This window comes from Terrapene carolina, unplaced genomic scaffold (assembly GCF_002925995.2).
Source record: "Terrapene carolina triunguis isolate 2854851 unplaced genomic scaffold, T_m_triunguis-2.0 Scaffold85, whole genome shotgun sequence".
NCBI classification, from domain to species: Eukaryota; Metazoa; Chordata; order Testudines; family Emydidae; genus Terrapene; species Terrapene triunguis.
This window is the reverse complement of record NW_020664436.1, coordinates 42,850,578-42,869,650: the sequence shown is the minus strand read 5'-3', so window position 1 is coordinate 42,869,650 and position 19,073 is coordinate 42,850,578. Positions and strand designations below refer to the sequence as shown.

Below are 19,073 nucleotides of genomic sequence, written 5' to 3'. Positions count from 1 at the left end.
TGCATGCAATTATGACCTGAAATTATTTTCCTCATAAGTCATAATTATAATAGATTCTCCCTCTTTATTCACTAACTGAAGACCTGGGGATGATTTGCATTTCAGAAGATATTTTAAAACTTTTTTAAAAATAAAAGAATTAATGTTTGAGGCAAGGATAATGACATTACCCTTCATGGTTGGGTATATGACTCACAAGTGAGAGATGAGAACTATCATACTGCAACAGAGAAATTGAGTCTATTTTGATATTTTGTATTCGACAATAGCCGGTGTCTGATATTTCAAAGAAAGGTGTAACTCTGCTCCACCCATCTAAATTGTTCAGTTGTGTAATAGCACCAATGAAAGGAAATGTCTTCCTAACCTCATCAATCATTTTATGCTTTATAGGATGAGGCTGGACAGCCCTTACCAATACTTTCTTTATTATCTTAATTTAAGTTGCTTTACTTGTTATGGAGAAACAGTAGCTCCTCCATAGTTAAGATTGTAACCAGCTTCCATTATGCTCTAGATTACATTACGTTTCCTTGAACACCAATGAAGCACCTGTAGTACGAAAATATATGTAATTAGGCAAAAATATTAGCTACTATTCTGTAAATAGTTCTCAGTGATTCTGTAAATCCTGCTCTCAGTGATTTGAACAGTAAAATTTTGCCATTGATCTCTGATCATATTGCTATTGGCTGATTGCCGCTTCCTAAGAACACAAGGAAGTTCATTGTTAACGTAGCTTCTTCTTGAGATCAAGTGACAGTGGTCAGTGTTTTTAGATCTGTAGCTAGATATGTAGCATCAGGGGGGTCTAGTCCATCTCCCCAGGTGGATGGGTTAAATATGAAGAGATAGTGAGCAGCTTCACCACAGCTGCTATCCACCCATGACCATAACTAGGTATGGTTAAACCATGAGTGCCTTACCCCAGTACCTGTGGCTATGGCTAAACCACTGATACCACACAGACAGAGGGAAGGAACCACAGCCTCTCGAGACCTGCCATCTGATCCCCGGTGCCACATCAGAGTGACAGAAAGTTGTTGTGGTGTTTGCACAGAGGACTCAAAGCAGGCATCCACAACCTCTGTGGGAGGCTCTGCCTCTGCTCAGAGGGTGCCTGTCGCCATCCCACCGTGCACCCCTTCCTGGGGTGGCCTCCCCGGGCCGTCAAGCTTCCCCCCAGAGCAGGAGTAGGGAGAGGGACTCCGACATCCGGGTGCCGGCGCCCTTTGCGCGCATGCTCTACAGAGCCGCCGCTGGGTGGGTGAGGAGGCAGCGGCGGCAGGCAGCAGCAGTGGCAGCGGCAGCTGCTTCTTGGGCGCTGCGCTTCCGCGTTGTGGGGCGAGAGGGCTAGACAGGGGGCGGCGGCGGCTGGAGCAGGAGCAGGGCAGGAGGATGGTGGTTGGGGGGCGGGCCGGCAGCCAGCAGCAGCAGCGAGAAGCTCTCTCCTAAGGCACGCGCCGCACTGAAATTGACGCGCGGAGGCTGCTGAGCCGAAGGAAGGGCGAGCGTGAAAGGCAGGGACTGCGGCGGCCGGCCGGGGCACATGGAGGGCTAGCAGCGCGGCCACCGCTACCGCTATGTGAGGCGGGGTGGGCGAGAGGGGCCGAGGCCGTCGCTGTCACGTCGCAGCTGTACCGAGAGGCAGCCTCAGGCGGGGGCCAGGGGCCTCGGCAACGGGAAGGGCCCGGAGCGGGGCCAAGGCTGTGTGCGCGTCTGGGGCCTCGGCAGCTGCAGGAAGGGGGACCAGGTCGGGGGGAGGGGGTCATCTGAGGCCTCGTGAGGAGGAGGCGGGGGGAGCACGTTTACCTTCTAGGGGTCACTTGGGGTGCCCCGTCTCCGCACCGCGCCCTAGGCTTCCCCCTGCGTTAGGATTTATCCTCCCCTGCCGGCTCAGGGGCTCGCCGTCTGCCTGGGTCCGCCCGCCGCCCTGCTTCTGGTTCCCTGCTCCTGTGAATGAGGGGAACCGCTTGGACAGCACCACTCGCCTAGCACCGCCTGCGCTGCAGGGCTCTCCGCTCCCCTCTCTGTGCGCGGGGGGCTGAGGCGGCGGGGAGCGCCCGGAAAAGCGGGAGGCGGCGGCAGACAGAAGAACAGGGAGCGCCGCCGCCGAGACCATGAGGAAATTTAACATCAGGAAGGTGCTGGACGGCCTGACAGCGGTCTCGTCCTCCTCCTCGGCTTCCTCCTCCTCGCAGCAACAGCAGTCCGGGAACCGGGAGAGCGACATCCCGGAGACGCTCCAGTCCGAGCACTTCCAGCTCTGCAAGGTGAAGACTGCAGCCAGGAGCCCCGCTCGCAGCCCTGGGGGAGATAATGTAGCCATGATGGGCTCTGCAGGCATTGGGCTCTTTGGTTTTCAATACGTACAATTATCTGAACCCCTCTACTCTTTAGGGATGGGGAGGGAATGCTGGGGGAGTTGTAAAGGGTTTGCTCGATCATCTTTTCCCTCCCTTGACAATGTCTGGATTGATTCTCTTGCCTCTAGGCTATTTCATGCACATAATACTGTGTCTGTTCAGAATAAGCTGGGGAGGGGGAAAGTGGAAAGTAGGGAGGAGAGTAATGGTACCTGGGTATAATGGAAATCTGATTGCTGTTGCATTTGAGTGATGGACTGGAAGTATGGGGAACCTAACCCTTCACATTATTTGGAAGTGCATTTATCCTTTTGCACCTAAAATGGGCTGTAGACGTTTATGCTGGATTTGTTGGAGCTTGTTATCAAGTAGACACTTCTGATATTCTCAACTTGAGGTGGGAGAGAAGTTAATGTTGTTCATTGCTGGTATAATTATTGCACTTGAGGTCTATACATTTTATAAAAGGATGATGCAGCAAATTAATCCAGCAGCTGCACGAAGAGGAATAAAAACTAATTTGAATATTAACACCCATCTTTATCTTTACAACATCCAGGGCCTACTTGTTATTTGGTTGGGCTTGTTTGTGTATATTGCTTTACATTTTATCTAGTGTTCCAGGCATTTTTATTAGCAATTTAAAAGAGGTAAGGGATCTGAAAAGGAAAAAGCAGTGTTGAGTTAAATGGCCTTGTTTACAGTTACACTGTAATCCCTTATCACTTGCAAAATTATTGAAAGTTGAGAGGCATGGCTGTTTAACGTAACCTATTTAACGTAATTAAAGTAAAACCTGTGTGTGTGCATTTTTGAGGTCCTAAATCACCACACTGGCATCTGTATATTTATTTGTAATTTTAATATAAGATTTTTTTTAAAATAGAAAAGCTAGCATTTGTATGGTTTTATTTTTTCATTTGCATAGTTGTGATCAAGGTTAGATCACTATATTAATATTTTTGTGTGAAAAGTGAGTCATGCAGTGAAACAGCACAGTTCATTAATTTGAATCAATTATTATCCTACAGTACAGTTAATTTGATAACTGCACAAGTAGTAATTAAAATCCTGGCTAGTCAAAAAAGGTAGCCATTCCAATAGCTTAATATTAAGTATTGGTTTTTTGGGGTGGGGGGGATGTGTGATTTCTTTTAAAATGCTATCCTGGAGAGAGGATGCACTGTGTCCTGCTTGAGAGAAATGGGGATGGCTCTCTGAAGAGCAGTTCTAATGATTTGTAATAGTTTAATTTACAGTGCTGGCTGCGTTGTCAAGCTTCCCAGGAAACCTCTCATATTTTAATTGTCAAATGCCTTGTACATAGCTATAAACAAGAAGCCAGAGAATAGGGGAAGGGACAAAATGAAATGGAAGTAGTTGGTGGCTTTTTTAAGAAAAGAGGTAAAAATCAAATCCATTTTCAGTAATCATCTTTTATTTCATGTTCAAGGATGAATGAAATAGATTCTCTACCAGAAATTTTCTGCAATGAATTCAGGCTAAAGTGCTGTTTTGCCTCAAATCTTTTTTCCTAAATGCTTGTTTCCTTACTGAAGTGCCATTAAAACTGAACCCCTCCTCCTAATACACTCTTGATTTTATTTATTTTTGGTCTGCTGCTTGACCCACCATTACTTCACTGCTCTGACTTGTTAGACCGTACGCCATGGTTTCCCCTATCAGCCTTCAGCCTTGGCATTTGATCCTGTTCAGAGGATACTGGCAATCGGGACTCAGACTGGAGCTTTAAGGCTGTATCCTTTCATTCTGTTATAAAAAGAAAATCACTGTGCTGCTGATTGGAGTCCTGTCCTGGCTTATTCTTCTGCTTTGCTGGAGCTAGTGTGAGGAAGCACTCTGGAAATCAGGTATGCATTTGCATTTGAAGGAGTGGGAAGAGGGAAAACTCTTGGTTGCTGTTGTTGGGTTCTGTCTTTTTTGTGTCTTTGTGTGTGCACGCATCTTTTGAGAATATGCGAGTGCTGTGATGTATGGCTCCTCGGTTTCCACTATCTTGGGTTGGTATATGTGTCTGTGAAGTCTCTGTTGCGTTGGCATTTTTACAGCAGTTAAACACAAATCTGAGTAGAGACCTGTACTAAGATGTGTTAAAGATTTTGGTGGTGTTGTCTTTTTGGACATGAAAATCTTCCAAAGGGAAATGTTGGCTTCATGCTTGTTTGTGGATTTTCTTCTGGGGAGCTGCTTTCCAATGCTGTAATTATTTGCCGTTTGTTTTTAAGCCACCAAAAGATTGTTTTAGCAGCACCATTTGATCTTCTAACAGTTATATCATCAACACTGAGTAACTTGTACATTTCAAACTAGGATGGAATTTGTAGCCTAAATCAACAATAACTGTGTTCTTCTGTGCTTAACAGTGCTAACTAAATAAAAAATTAGTTGCATTTATTTGGTTGAGAAGGGGCCTAAATGTCTTTCCAAAAACAGATTGGAATTGCCTGAACATCACTTAATAGGGGAATGTAGTCAATTGAATTTGCTATTATCCTGAAATCTACTTAAGTTTTGACATTTCTAGAAGCTTCAAATCATCTTTCTAGGAAAAGTAAGTTAATCCCTTTATAAACTGCAGGTAAATCTCATCTTTTTCTTGTTGCTGCTGCTACTTTGTTACTCCTTGCTACTGCTTATAGTATTCTGGGAGTTGAGTAACATGGTAACTCTACCTCCTTCAACTAAAAATGAAATACAATATTATAATACAATACAATATTAATGGATTTTCAGTCCTTTTTAAGCTCTCTTTTCAATTTAAGTTATATTTACAAAAAGTTAATTGTTATGAGAGATTCAGAGAGGAGAGAATTTTAGATATAAACTGAATGAGGTAAGATGTGTAAAAACATACAAAGGTGATGTATTTTATTATAATTTATTGATGAATAGTGCATTGTTCATGGGAGCATCATATTATAAGGACATTTTATTAAAACTATCCTTATATGTAAATAGTATGTATTTGTTATCTATTGAAGATATCTCTTACAGTTAGGTTGCTATTTGTTTCCTATAAATAAACTGGCAATACATGGCATCCCTAGGATTATAGTGAGGGTGATCTGTAAAAAGTGGTTAAATGAAGAATATCTAATATCAGTGTAATAGTGCCTTATGAATGTGCTTGCTTTTTAATAGGCAAGAGTAAGCATTCTTGGAGGACAAGCAAGTTTAGCTTGAGCAGCAGTATAAACGCAAATGTTTTTGTTTTACTTTTTTGATATTTTAATGGAAATGTTGAAACAGTTGTAGTGAACTAGTGAAATGGAGAAAAATATTTCAAAATGTGGTTCTTATCTGAAACATCTAACTGGTAAATCTTTGGCTAATGTTTGGTATTACTTACAGGGCTTGAAAAATCCACTTGTTAAAGGCACTTAAATTTTGTCTGAATTGGAATGGAGGGATAAACCAGTCTCTGCAGAATTTAAATCTTCACTTCTTGTTTTTGTTTGTTTATTTGTTAGAGAGGGGAAGCATTCCAAATATAAAACAATGTTTGTCTTCCTGAGTGCATAGGCATGACTCTGCTGCTAATAGCCTTCTAAAAGAGAGGGAAATTGACCTTTGTTAGTTTTCACTGCTATTAGTCAGAACCTTGCAGAGGGCAATGAAATTGACAAGAATATCTTTCACTGTTTATGATTTAATGAATACTCTGAACAGAAACATGGCCCGGAGCTACTCATGGGGGAACAGGACCCAAAAATGGAGCCTAAGGGAAGGTATTGAGTAACAGACCTATCTTTTTGTCTCCACACATTCTGGTACCATTTAGATTGAAGTAGGGTGTCTTTCAGCTAGATGAGAAGTCTCCCCACCACATTGTCCTGAATCTAATTGGTGGGATTTCCCCTTGTCTTTTGTATTGGCCTCTAACTAGTAAAATACTAAGTAATTTTTTAGGTTATGAAATCTTTCTAGTGTTTCATTATTACTCGTTGCATATTTCTAACTCTGGAGTTGTAATGACTGCTGTAGCTCATTTAAAGAATCAAATTAGTCTAATACCAAGTTAAATCCAATATGAGGTATGATGAGTAGGTTTTTAGGCATTTTTCTACCAATTTATATGGGAAATTGCTTTTCATGAGAGGGCCTCAATGTTGCTTCTATTAAAATTTTTACGTGATGCAGTTTTAAACAGGGTTCTAAGGCACTTTAAATTTAAAAAGGTAACATGATTTAACGCACAAAACTGAATGGGGCCAAAATGTTTTACAAATCATGGGACTACCTAGTAATGAATATTATTCACCAATTTTAATGCTTTTTGGACATGTCTACGTTGAGTAGTTAAACCGTTTTAAAAACTGTTCTAGTGAGTAGTTTTGAACTGCTCCAAGTTTTAAAATCAGTACTGGTTAGAGCTTTGCATAGTGTGGGCTGGGTGTGACACCTTCCCTACAGTTTTGCCATTTAATATCTGTCCATTATGGCCATGTGTGCACCTGGAATAAAAGATATGTTTTTAGCACATTAAATGACTGTTTAAATATCAGGATTTAACATACATGGTAGCATTAAAAAAATGCACCTTTTTTTGGGCTGTGCCACTGTAGCACGTCTGGTGAAAATGCTCGATGCTGACGGGAGAGAGCTATCGCCTCCCATGGAGGTGGTTTTATTATGCCAGCGGGAGAGCTATGTTGGTGGGAGAAGCTCCCCCGCCAATCTAGCAGTGTCCACACCGGTGCTTAGGTCGGTGTAACTTACTTTGCTTAGGCAGGTGGCTTATTCACACAAGGCTTTGCTATTCCATGGCCAGCTTGTTCCTTCCTTGAGCATCAATTGCTTTTTGATCTTGTTGTAGCTTGAGAAACAGAGCTGTCCATAAGGTACTAGGAAGAGATGACAAAACTTATTTCTACTTGTGACCTTACCCAGTGTCTTCAGAGTGACAAACTAGTGAACAAGCCCACTCCACCCTATAGTTCTGAAGATGTGGTTAAATATGCAACCTATTGGTTCTTATTAATATTTCCATAGGAGTTTGTTAGCAAAATTTGAATCAGGAACATTTCTAACAGGATTAATTAAAAAAAATAAACTTTAATTAAATATCCTTGTGCAGCATTGTGCTAGTTTGAGAAGCTATTATTCACCTGAAATAGAAAACTATATTCTCTCTCAGTTCTTCAAATAAGAGGAACTCTGCTCTATAGCAGACTGAGTTGTTAACAAGTGAATCAGTCAGAATGGAGTCTCCGTAATTGGGTTTGACAGCTATGGACAGAGAAATGTGGTGACCTCACTCTAGACCTTTCAAAAAAAAATCACATGACTTTTTAGTAGATGGAGGCAGAAGATACCATGGTTCTTGTTGCCTTGTCTTAGTCCTGAGCACAGGAACTTCTCTATGCATTCTCTCCTTTCCAGAATTTCATGAAAGATAGAGAAAGATCTTTAATAGTATGCCATGTTCACAGATGAGACCCTAGTTCTTGCACTTGATAACTCAGTAGATTCCTTCCCTTCCCTGGATGGAAGAACTTGCTAAGAAATACTTAAGAATTTAGACAAACTTTTTTTAGTATCCTGGATGCTGCAAGGAAACTTTTAGAATATTTTTCACCTTTCTCAGTCATTTCAAACGCCTTTTGTTCAGAAATCACTTTACAGATCTAACATACTCAGATTTGTCTAATATTTATCTGATAATACACTTCCAAAAAATAAAGCATAGCTGCTAGGCTTTCTCAATACTGGTCCTTTGGTGTCTAATTCAATAATGGAATTGTTGAAGGCCCTGGGCATGTTAGTGTCTTAGTGAATAAACCTGCTCCTTTTCCCCTTTCATTCATGCATTTTAAAGATCATTAAAAGCTACAGCACAAAAGATCCAGGGAGTCCAACCTGTTGAAAACTTGATCTGGTTCCTTTAAGGGAGGCAAGGTAAAGTTAGTGGTTAGAGCAGGAGATTGTGAGGAGACCTGTATCCCATGCTTCACTGTTGCTTATTTGCTCCATGAACTTGGGCATTTTTCTGTGCTTTAGCTGTGTAAAATCCTTTGAGATTCTCTCAGGACAAGTACTCCATAAATAAAAATTATTATTCTACAAGCCTTAAAGCCTTCAGTTGCATCTCGGAGTTCAGTCTCTCTAACATTCAAGATACTCTTCCTGGCTATGGTTATTTACTCTAGAAGATCTGCAGAAGTAGGGGCCTTTCAGTGGAATTACAACATTGTGTCTTCCGCACGGACAAAACTGTGTCTAGGACTCCATGGGATTTCTATGTATATCTTTTTAAATCTGAGTAGATTCTTTTATTAACCACAGGAGACATTTCTTCCTCAAGTGTATATACACACAAAGTAAAAAATTGGTGATCTGGCTGCTCATCATATGGTCAAAATAATATACATTGAAAGGTCCAAGTTCTTCCAAATGCCAGACTCTTCTCTTGTTCTCTTCTTTCTGGCAGTGAAAGAGAAGAAAACTACCAAATCTTCAGTAAGTGAATGGCTAAACTTTTACATATTTGAGGCACAGAAAACTTATTTTGGTTGATTTAAGGCCCCTCTGCAATAGTCACATCTACAACATAGGCAAAAAAGACATACACTTGTGTTTTCAAAACATTTTAAGCTGAATGTGAAGTTTTTGATGCCCCTTCTGGCAAAAGAATGCTTCATGCTGTAGTACCTGAATAATCTTATTCTAGATTTTAATCTTCCCTTTTTTTTTTTTTTTTTTTTTTTTTTTTGTACAAACATTTTGACTAAATGTATAATTCTCCTTCAGAGTTCCACTGCTATTAAGATTTCATTGTTCTGACTGATAGTCCTGGGTGTAATAGAGGGAAGAAATGGCACATCATACTTTCCTCTGAACATCTACATCCACCAAACTATTTCCTCCCATCTTTGGGTATTGATTTAGTCTTTGTGTTGAAGAGAGACTAATCACTAACTTTCTTACAGATCATAGAAAGTATTTTAAAAGAACATTGTTAATATCCCCTTAATTCCCTGTGCATGTGAAGATATTATACAGTTCTGATCCCCACTTTTTGCCCCCCTTCAGGGAGGCAGACTGATGCTTTTCTTATATTAAATAGCTTTAATTCTTTCCCACTGTCTCCAGGGAAATGGAAAGGGCTTAGTAGATTCATAGGATTAGTGGCTATATATATTGAGAGTAAAACACTAACTTTTGTTTTCCATATAGATCTTTTCTTCTAATGTTTTAAAAAATATGTTTTGAGGATTCAAGAATGTCAAATTAATTTGCCACTTTGTGGTGCAATAACCATTTTTTTTATAATTGTCTGATGAAGGTCCTTTCTTATTCAGAGCAGAATCTGTATGTGTGCCAACACAATTTTGGATGAGTATGTAATAGCACTGAGCAATACATATGTCTCCAAAATATGGTAGGTAATCGCAGAGCATGTTCTGACATCATGACATACTATTCTATTGCTACTGTTGTTTAAACTCTTGTACTCCTTCCTACTATTCATATTTGTTTAAAGTCCAAACAACATGGTTACAGAAGAGGTTTATGAGGGTGGAGCATATTCTAGAAGAGGATGTCCTCACTTAGCTTTGGAAAAGCAGTAGAATTTGCATCAGTTAGTATATTTTTGCTTTATCTCTGAATTAAGGGCCTGGAACAGTAGAAGTATGTTCAACTTCTATGTTACAGTGTGGGACCCCTGAAAAGCAGCACATGCAGTGTGGTAGTTGGACATATATACTGCTGAATGAGAGCCACAGAGTTTTGGCAGCCTGATGTCAGCATGGACTCCTTTTTCTAGAAAGCTATAGTTTTGGTCTTGCTAATGTGTCCAATAAGCAGATATGAGGTGACATTAAGATGAGACCTCACACTGCAGAAGGCACAGACACAATGGGAGAAAGGATATTAAATAGAGTCCCATTACTTAGAACAGTGTCTGTCAGAAAAGAGAAGATAATCAAATTTATAAACTAAATCCTTATTTCTGTAGTAGCCAGTATTTGAATGACAGTACAGTGATAAATGCTATCTAAATATTTGTATAATACGAGTCCATGGGTGAAGTTTTCATTCACTCCTGCATAATAATTATATGCTAATTGATTCTCATTTGAAGGATGCAGACCGCCCTTTAGGGTAACTTTGTGAGAATAAAGGATACATTAGGTTTTTAATGGATGTCATATTTTAATCCCATTTTGTTCTGTTGCTGTGTCTGGCCCATTCCCATCACGAGGTGACTGTGCTTTCCTTTTGAAGAAGGGAATGCTGGTATTTAACTTTCACTAAGGTGTGCTCTGCATGCAAGCATGATCCCACTCACTAGGAGACCTGATGTATTCACTCTCCACTGGCTAGGAGAACAAGAGACCCTTGTCTGGTTGTGAACCAGAATTGTCTGCATGGCAGTACATTGCCTTGCCAGTGCTATCAGACTGTCTTGCAGCAACTTCTTAAATATAATTCCTGATTATTTCGTTTTATGTTGAATCACAGTAGGTTCCTGAGTTGTGTTATCAGATCAACAGTCATAGTGAGGCTATGCCAGCGGTTGTAATGCACAGGTCAGCTAGTGATGTGTGAGGTGACCTGTATTTGTGTCATTTGATTTAGGCACTCTCTTAATTATGATCTTGCATTAAAATGTTTTTTCTTTATTTGCTTTGTAAATTAAAATATTTGTTCACACACCACCTTCACTGTTGGTTCAAATGTGAGCACCTACCCTTTTAAAGGGTTATGTAAAGATTTACTGGCATAAAAACCATTGACAATCTATCGCAGTTGCACCCTGTGCACCACTTTAAAAACTTGGGGGAAATGGCCTGGTGTGAAACAGAGCCTTGGAAATAGTTAAAATTGAAGCTATCATCCATTTCTTCTTCTTCTTCGTATGGCTGATGTAAATGTAGAGCACCACTATAATTTTATGTTCAGATGGCTAAGCCAGATAATTGCATCTGGAGTAGCAGAGTGTATTACAGTGATGCCTCCTTCATATTTGTGAGTTGTTATATAATCCATGGTCTGTTCTGGGTGACCATTCACATATTGGAGAGTCTTTAATTTTCCATTTGTGCAGCAAGTATCCGCATCTACCATGGTTTGTGCGGATATGGTTTAGGGTAGCTCATGAGCTTCATGGGAGATCAAAGCCAGGGATCTTCTGCATCAGGTCTCTCATAAGGCATTTATTTGTGACTTCTTGTGAACTCCATTCGGCTTTCCAAGCTTCATCAGGGTTGAAGTTGCATTATTGAATGTTAAATGTGTGGGTCCAAAAGGGCTTAGGCAATTTCAAGTGATGGTGAAGGATGTTGTTAAGGTCCTGGTAGATGGGAAGACATACATTTTCCATGACCCTCTGGAATTCCCGGAGGATTGTGGCATTGCGGCAAATGGATGAGGGAGCAATGTGTGACACCACCGGCAGCCCGGGTGTTGGGGTCAACTTCAGGGTTCTAGTGATTGCATTGCAGTGTTTAGTTTGACATCAGCAAGCCGAGTATGGCTACTTCTGGTCCTTACCGGTGCACAGTACTCAGCTGCGGAGTACACAAGGGCCATCGCTGGTGTCCGTAACACTGATGCTGATACCTCCCAGTTTGTGCTTGCCAGTTTCTGGACCACTAATTCTGTTGTATGGAAGCAGTGTAAATCTGTAGGCTGTAATGACTCCTATGTACAGTATTTATAGGATGAGATAAGCATAGAGATTCATCCTGAAACCTGATTTCCCTCATTTTTTATTTAAACCCTGCAGCTCCCAGCCAGCGCTGGCTGAAGTCACGGATTCCATGACTAAATCGCAGCCTTACCTATGGGCAGAGAGTGATAGGACAAATGGCTGGAGGATCGTGATAGGACAGAGAAGCTGGTACTGCTCTTTATTTGTTAAATTTAGTTTCCTTTCCTTTGTGGCCTTGAGAATGAGGACTAAGGGTTTTGCTCCAGAGCAGACCCCCACTGAGAATATGAGCACTCTGATTAGAAGGTGGGCCAGCGTAGGAAGTAGTCCATGGAAGAAACAAGATGTCTGACCAGACACTTGCACTACTTGCTACAAGGGTAGCTGGGTCAGAACCCGGAGTAGAGGGATGGACTGGTTTTCCCTGCAACATCTCTTGGAAAACTAACTGGAAGACCTCAGACCCAAAGGGCTAGAAGGACTGTTGGGCCTAGACCAGGGCCATCAACCTGGTCTGAGATCCTAGGACTACTGGGTGAAAACGCTATGTTACCTGAAAGTGACCTGACTGGAGGGCCAAGTCACAAGGCAAAAGGAGACCATCAGTGGGTCAAGACAACAGGTGTATGGGGGTGGGGGGTGGGGGGGAAACCTGGCCATGCTGCACCTAGCCACAGTGCAGTGAACCAGCTGGTGAGTCACTCACTGTTGTAATTAGCCACCACTTGCAAAGACAATTTTTTGACTTGATATTGGATTCAGACATGTTCCCTTTTAAAAAGTATATGCTAGATAGCTGCAGTAGTTCTGCCAAAAGAGTTTCTGCAATACAAGTCAGTCAGAATTTATCTACCTTATAGTTCTTTAAAATGTTTGTTTTTAATTTTGCATTGCTGGAATTCAGGGATAGGCCTCTCCTAATCTCTCTGCTTTTAGTATTTCTGCTATATCAGAGAGAGGCTCTAAGCACAGATGTTTTTCATTCAAGTGAATTCTGTCAGCTAAAATGTTGAGTTAATGTGTAATGGTCTTGAAACATATGCTTTTCATTAGTACAGAGAGAATAAAGTGTAAATGAAGTTCTGTTTTAGAGTTTTTAAGCAATGTCAAGCAAAGCTGATCATGCCGATTAAAGTGTCCAAAACTTGGCTTTCCATAATAAGAATGATGCTGAATACAGTTTTCTTTAAAAATAGATGCCAGGGCTGGTCTTAGGACATTTGATAAGGTGAAGAGCAGATACACGTTTTGCAAATCTGCAAAATAAAGTGCTAAGCCACTGTTTGTCCCAGCTGAAGGCAAGAAGCTGGACTGTGGCCATCACAGAAAAAGAAGAGATTTTTATCTTGATGTAAATAGCAGCCAACTAAAGCACAAATGAATGTGCCCATTAAATCACTGAAGACCATGCAGGAGTTCTTCATTTTTGTTAACTTTTTTGCAGATTTTGGCTGCAGGCAGTTATGAAGGTCGTGTACTTTTTTTAACTGATTGCACAGTTGCTGTCATTACTGTTTAGTTTTCAATAAAATCTTTAATTCACACACAAATTGAGTCATAATATATTACTAAATAGAACAGCAGAGCTGTGGAAGTATCAGTCCAACCTGTATTTAATGCAGCATGGTGGTTTCAAGTTGTAATAACATTTGCTCTGTAAAATTCTGATCTTATTTGTGAAGGAGGCAGCACTTGTTCTGATATCTATCAATAGATGGACAGAAGTGCTTAATTTGCTTTTTGTTTACTTGTTTGTTACTGTATTTGGGTATCGTGGAGAATACAGTAATAGATTTTGTGATTAATTTACATTAATTTTACATTAACTGGATTAATGTACTTGGGTGCCATTAGTATGTATCCCCTCATGCAGTTAGCATTTGTTATATTTTCAAATACATTAATTTGTTTACAGAATAGTAATTCACCTTGTTGCAGTTGAGAACTATTTTGTTTTAGAGATACAATTATTAGTCATTTTAAAAAGTCATAGATTTCATAGATTCTAGGACTGGAAGGGACCTCGAGAGGTCATCGAGTCCAGTCCCCTGCCCTCATGGCAGGACCAAATACTGTCTAGACCATCCCTGATAGACATTTATCTAACCTCCTCTTAAATATCTCCAGAGATGGAGATTGCACAACTTCCCTAGGCAGTTTATTCCAGTGTTTAACAACCCTGACAGTTAGGAACTTGTTCCTAATGTCCGACCTAAACCTCCCTTGCTGCAGTTTAAGCCCATTGCTTCTTGTTCTATCCTTAGAAGCTAAGGTGAACAAGTTTTCTCCCTCCTCCTTATGACACCCTTTTAGATACCTGAAAAATGCTATCATGTCCCCTCTATCTTTTCTTTTCCAAACTAAACAAACCCAATTCTTTCAGCCTTCCTTCATAGGTCATGTTCTCAAGACCTTTAATCATTCTTGTTGCTCTTCTCTGGACCCTCTCCAATTTCGCCACATCTTTCTTGAAATGCGGTGCCCAGAACTGGACACAATACTCCAGCTGGGGCCTAACCAGTGCAGAGTAGAGCGGAAGAATGACTTCTCGTGTCTTGCTTACAACACACCTGTTAATGCATCCCAGAATCACGTTTGCTTTTTTTGCAACAGCATCACACTGTTGATTCATATTTACCTTGTGGTCAGCTATAACCCCTAGATCCCATTCTGCCATACTCCTTCCTAGACAGTCTCTTCCCATTCTGTATGTGTGAAACTGATTGTTCCTTCCTAAGTGGAGCACTTTGCATTTGTCTTTGTTGAACTTCATCCTGTTTACCTCAGACCATTTCTCCAATTTGTCCAGATCATTTTGAATTATGACCCTGTCCTCCAAAGCAGTTGCAATCCCTCCCAGTTTGGTATCATCTGCAAACTTAATAAGCGTACTTTTTATGCCAATATCTAAGTTGTTAATGAAGATATTGAACAGAGCCGGTCCCAAAACAGACCCCTGCGGAACCCCACTTGTTATGCCTTTCCAGCAGGATTGGGAACCATTAATAACAACTCTCTGAGTACGGGTATCCAGCCAGTTATGCACCCACCTTATAGTAGCCCCATTTAAATTGTATTTGCCTAGTTTATCGATAAGAATATCATGCGAGACCGTATCAAATGCCTTACTAAAGTCTAGGTATACCACATCCACAGCTTCTCCCTTATCCACAAGGCTCGTTATCCTATCAAAGAAAGCTATCAGATTGGTTTGACACGATTTGTTCTTTACAAATCCATGTTGGCTATTCCCTATCACCTAAACACCTTCCAAGTGTTTGCAGATGATTTCCTTAATTACTTGCTCCATTATCTTCCCTGGCACAGAAGTTAAACTAACTGGTCTGTAGTTTCCTGGGTTGTTTTTATTTCCCTTTTTATAGATGGGCACTATATTTGCCCTTTTTCCAGTCTTCTGGAATCTCTCCCGTCTCCCATGATTTTCCAAAGACAATAGCTAGAGGCTCAGATACCTCCTCTATTAGCTCCTTGAGTATTCTAGGATGCATTTCATCAGGCCCTGGTGACTTGCAGGCATCTAACTTTTCTAAGTGATTTTTAACTTGTTCGTTTTTTTATTTTATCTGCTAAACCTACCCCCTTCCCATTAGCATTCACTAGGTTAGGCATTCCTTCAGACTTCTCGGTGAAGACCGAAACAAAGAAGTCATTAAGCATCTCTGCCATTTCCAAGTTTCCTGTTACTGTTTCTCCCTCTTCACTGAGAAGTGGGCCTACCCTGTCTTTGGTCTTCCTTTTGCTTCTAATGTATTGATAAAAAGTTTTCTTGTTTCCCTTTATTCCCGTAGCTAGTTTGAGCTCATTTTGTGCCTTTGCCTTTCTAATCTTGCCCCTGCATTCCTGTGTTGTTTGCCTATATTCATCCTTTGTAATCTGTCCTAGTTTCCATTTTTTGACTCCTTTTTATTTTTTAGATCATACAAGATCTCATGGTTAAGCCAAGGTGGTCTTTTGCCACATTTTCTATCTTTCCTAACCAGCGGAATAGCTTGCTTTTGGGCCCTTAATAGTGTCCCTTTGAAAAACTGCCAACTCTCCTCAGTTGTTTTTCCCCTCAGTCTTGATTCCCATGGGACCTTACCTATCAGCTCTCTGAGCTTACCAAAATCCGCCTTCCTGAAATCCATTGTCTCTATTTTGCTGTACTCCCTTCTACCCTTCCTTAGAATTTCAAACTCTATGATTTCATGATCACTTTCACCCAAGCTGCCTTCTACTTTCAAATTCTCAATGAGTTCCTCCCTATTTGTTAAAATCAAGTTTAGAACAGCTTCCCCCCAATATCTTTTTCAACCTTCTGAAATAAAAAGTTGTCTGCAATGCAGTCCAAGAATTTGTTGGATAGTCTGTGCCCCGCTGTGTTATTTTCCCAACATATGTTTGGATAGTTGAAGTCCCCCATCACTACCAAATCTCAGGCTTTGGATGATTTTGTTAGTTGCTTAAAAAAAGCCTCATCCACCTCTTACACCTGGTTAGGTGACCTGTAGTAGACTCCTAGCATGACATCACCCTTGTTTTTTACCCCTTTTAGCCTAACCCAGAGACTCTCAACACTTCCGTCTCCTATGTCCATCTCCACCTCAGTCCAAGTGTGTACATTTTTAATATATAAGGCAACACCTCCTCCCCTTTTCCCATGTCTATCCTTCCTGAGCAAGCTGTACTCATCCACACCAACATTCCAATCATGTGTATTATCCCACCAAGTTTCAGTGATGCCAACAATGTCATAGTTGTATTTATTTATTAGCACTTCCAGTTCTTCCTGCTTATTACCCATACGTCTCGCATTTGTATATAGGCATCTAAGATACTGGTTCGATCTTGCCTCCCAGTTTTGCCCTGACCCTCCTTTCTCTCTGCCATTATAGCCCACAATCCCTCTTGTTTCCGACCCATCTCCCAGGTCTCCATGTTCCCCACTTACCTGTCATGCTTACTCATATGCAATGTTTTGCCCATGTAATAATAAAATAACAGTTTGATTTTTGCAGCCTTCCTTTGTATTGCACTTGTCACATGATACTTGTGTATCAAACTGGCGCAATACAAATAAAGCCAGAAAATCTCAAATTGAATTTGGGTTATAGCAGGGGTTCTCAAACTGGGGGTCGGGACCCCCCAGGGGGTGTGAGGTTATTACATGGGGGGTCGCGAGCTGTCAACCTCTACCCCAACCCTGCTTTGCCTCCATCATTTATAATGGTGTTAAATATATGAGTGTTTTTAATCTATAAGGGGGGGGAGGGGTCGCACTCAGAGGCTTGCTGTGTGAAAGGAGTCACCAGTATAAAAGTTTGAGAACCACCGGGTTATAGCAAGGAAATCAATTGGAAAAACGGATGAAAGTAAACATAGAATTTTTCAACTAGAGTTCCTGTTAAGTAACTAGTTGTAATCTCTTTTGTCACTAACATGGTAAGGTTTTTAATACTCTCATTCTTCAAAACAGTATTTTTTTGGAAGAATTCCAGATAAGAAGTTGTAGAGAGAGATTAGTTCAGCAACCTCTCTCTTGAAGGTACATAGTCTTTTCTTGGACTGGCAATGTCTGCTTTTCTACAACAGTGCCCCGCCAAAGGTGATTGTAGATCCAGTGGATTCAGCTAACTCTGTGTCTGCTGCTAAACTGCTTTCCTTTTAGTTTCTATCCTCCCATTCCTTTAGAAATCTGTCCTGAAGAATCTTCCATTTTCTGCAGCCTATAACTTGACTGCTTCATTCTTTCTATTTCATATTCTACCCATGCAAGCAGTATTTGCAGTAGACCCATTTTTAGTGACCATTCAATGGACCTGCAAAAATAGGTAACTTAATGGATAATAAAGGTGGAGCAGACTTGTATGTGTTTTGAGGATGCTTTAGAGTAGACTTATAAATCAGGGAGTTGTTTAACGACACTTGTCTCTTGTACATATTTTGCTGTATTGAGTATTAGCGGATAGAAACTAATATGAACAGTCACTCTGCAAAAATGCCATTGTGGGAACCCATCTTTGTACATCAACTTCCCTATCAAATATATTTGGTTTACAGGTAGAAAGATTTTTTTCCTCCCAAACTGCCAGCCCTGTAAATTCTGCCTTGACTGAGGGATTAACTGGGTTCTTTACCTTTCGCTCACCGTGGCCAGAAATAAAATTTTTGTAGATGAAATTTTGACCTCAGTTATATGTGTGCTACTCGATTGTCTTCAAATTAGACTTTTTGTAACCGCTTTACCTTAAATAGGTTTTCATAGGTTTAACTGATTAGACAGTGGCAAACAATTCTGTTGATGCATGAGACATAACAGAAACTATATAGCACACTCAATTTTAGCTCTGTTGGCTCTTTATTGGTAACAAAAGCAGTAAAAACTTTGTTACTACATTTAGATAAGTCTCTGATAACAGATCTGCTTTCTGGATTTGACTGCAGTTTTTACATATGCACTCTTCAGAATGAAACTCTCTTTAATGTTTTGGAGTAGAGTTTTAAGGTATTTAATATTAGAGAAGTGATGTATGGATGTAAATGCCAATAATAAACAAGGATCACATAATCAACATTTCAGTTGGAAAGGGCCCCTAGTGTGTGGTCTAGCCCATCTTCTGCATTATCTGGATTAATTTAATTTAGAACAGCTGATAGTTGGATGTCTAGTGTAGTATTAATAGCTCCATTTTAGTACTAATGACTGCAGTTTCACAGCCTGCCTTGGCAGGATGAAAACATTCCAGAAACTGGGGATTTAAAACCCTAGAGCCAAATTTTCTGCTGGTGTGACTTCAGCCTCTTCTCTTGACCTTCTGGTTTCAGTAGGGCCCCAGAAATACTCATTCATTGACTGGTGCTTAAACCATGGTATGGGACACTAGAAATACCAAAAGTTTTCATCAATTGCTCTTAAAGATCAGAGGGGTACCCGTGTTAGTCTGAATCTGTAAAAAGCAACAGAGGGTCCTGTGGCACCTGTAAGACTAACAGAAGTATTGGGAGCATAAGCTTTCGTGGGTAAGAAC

General features: G+C 40.6%; 1 protein-coding gene across 2 annotated transcripts in view; it reads left to right on the top strand.

The window, feature by feature from the left end:
• The first annotated feature begins 1,807 nt into the window (after positions 1 to 1,807).
• STXBP5 (syntaxin binding protein 5) overlaps positions 1,808 to 19,073 on the top strand; it is a 178,569-nt gene continuing 161,303 nt past the window's right edge. For both annotated transcript variants that reach the window (XM_024219875.2, XM_024219859.2), the window contains exons 1-2: positions 1,808 to 2,273; positions 4,026 to 4,123. In XM_024219875.2, coding sequence (XP_024075643.1) covers positions 2,121 to 2,273; positions 4,026 to 4,123 — 251 coding nt within the window. In that variant the 5' untranslated portion in view covers positions 1,808 to 2,120. The remainder of the gene's footprint in view (positions 2,274 to 4,025; positions 4,124 to 19,073) is intronic.